The sequence below is a fragment of the Manacus vitellinus genome, unplaced genomic scaffold, assembly GCF_001715985.3.
Source record: "Manacus vitellinus isolate BGI_N305 unplaced genomic scaffold, ASM171598v3 scaffold_141_pilon, whole genome shotgun sequence".
NCBI lineage: Eukaryota > Metazoa > Chordata > Aves > Passeriformes > Pipridae > Manacus > Manacus vitellinus.
Genome location: NW_021939012.1, coordinates 220,078 through 221,113, shown reverse-complemented (window position 1 = coordinate 221,113; position 1,036 = coordinate 220,078). Strand labels below are relative to the sequence as shown.

Here is a 1,036-nt window from a genome sequence, read left to right as displayed (position 1 = left end):
CCGATCCCTGGGAAGGGTGGGTGACCCCTGGCCTGCTCCCTGCCATCCCCAGCTGCTGAAGATCGCCTTCGACGAGGAGGTGGCTTCGGACAGCGCCGAGATCTTCCGGAAGCACCTGCACAAGCTGCGCTACCCCCAGCACGTGCGCGGCACCTTCGCCTTCACCGTGGGCCAGTCGCCCAAGCAGGCCATGCAGCCCAAGGCCAAGGAGAAGAACCCCTCGCTCAGGTACCTGTGCTGTGGGGACAGCCACGCCTGGGATGGGCCTGATCCTCTGGGACACCTCGGGGCTCCTCCTGGCCCTCCTCCAGCCCCCCCAGCTCAGCCACCAAACAGGGACCACTCGGGGAAATGGGGCACAGGGACCTGAGCTGGACGTGGCTCCCTGAGCCCACCTTGCTCAGACCTGTCCTCACACAGGATTTCCCCATGTCCCCATGTCCCCAAGTGCCACATCCACAGGGCTTGGAAATGCCTCCAGAATGGGGACTCCCCCTGCCCTGGGCAGCTGTTCCAGGGCTGGACAGCCCTTTCCATGAAGGAATTTTCCCAATATCCAACCTGACCCTTCCCTGGCACAGCTTGAGGCCATTTCCTCTTGTCCTGCCCCTTGTCCCCCGGGAGCAGAGCCCTTCCTGTCAGGGAGCTGTAGGGTAAAGAGCTGTAGGATGTCCCATGTTCTGCAGAGGATAGGTCACACTGGGACCCAGGAGTTTGCTGCACTGGCATCCCCAGCCCTGCTGAGGAGGCGTCCCATGGGAGAGGTTCCAGTGGGTTGGGTGACTTGGAAATATGATCCTGCAGTGCTGGGTGACTTGGGAACATGATCCTGCAGTGCTGGGTGACTTGGGAACATGATCATGCAGTGCTGGGTGACTTGGGAACATGATCATGCAGTGCTGGGTGGCTCAGACACACAGTTCTGCAGTGCTGGGTGGCTCAGGGACACAGTGCTGGGTGACTTGGGGACACGGTGCTGCAGTGCTGGGTGACTTGGGGACACGGTGCTCCTGCTATGAGTGACTTGGGAATGCAG

General features: G+C 61.4%; 1 protein-coding gene across 1 annotated transcript in view; it reads left to right on the top strand.

Moving 5' to 3' along the window:
• Nucleotides 1-1,036, top strand: part of SBF1 (SET binding factor 1) — a gene marked incomplete at its 5' end in the record, with an annotated part of 41,244 nt that overhangs the window by 21,062 nt on the left and 19,146 nt on the right. Inside the window, 1 exon segment of the mRNA XM_029958143.1 lies at nt 53-228. Within this exon segment, the coding sequence (XP_029814003.1) occupies nt 53-228 (176 nt within the window).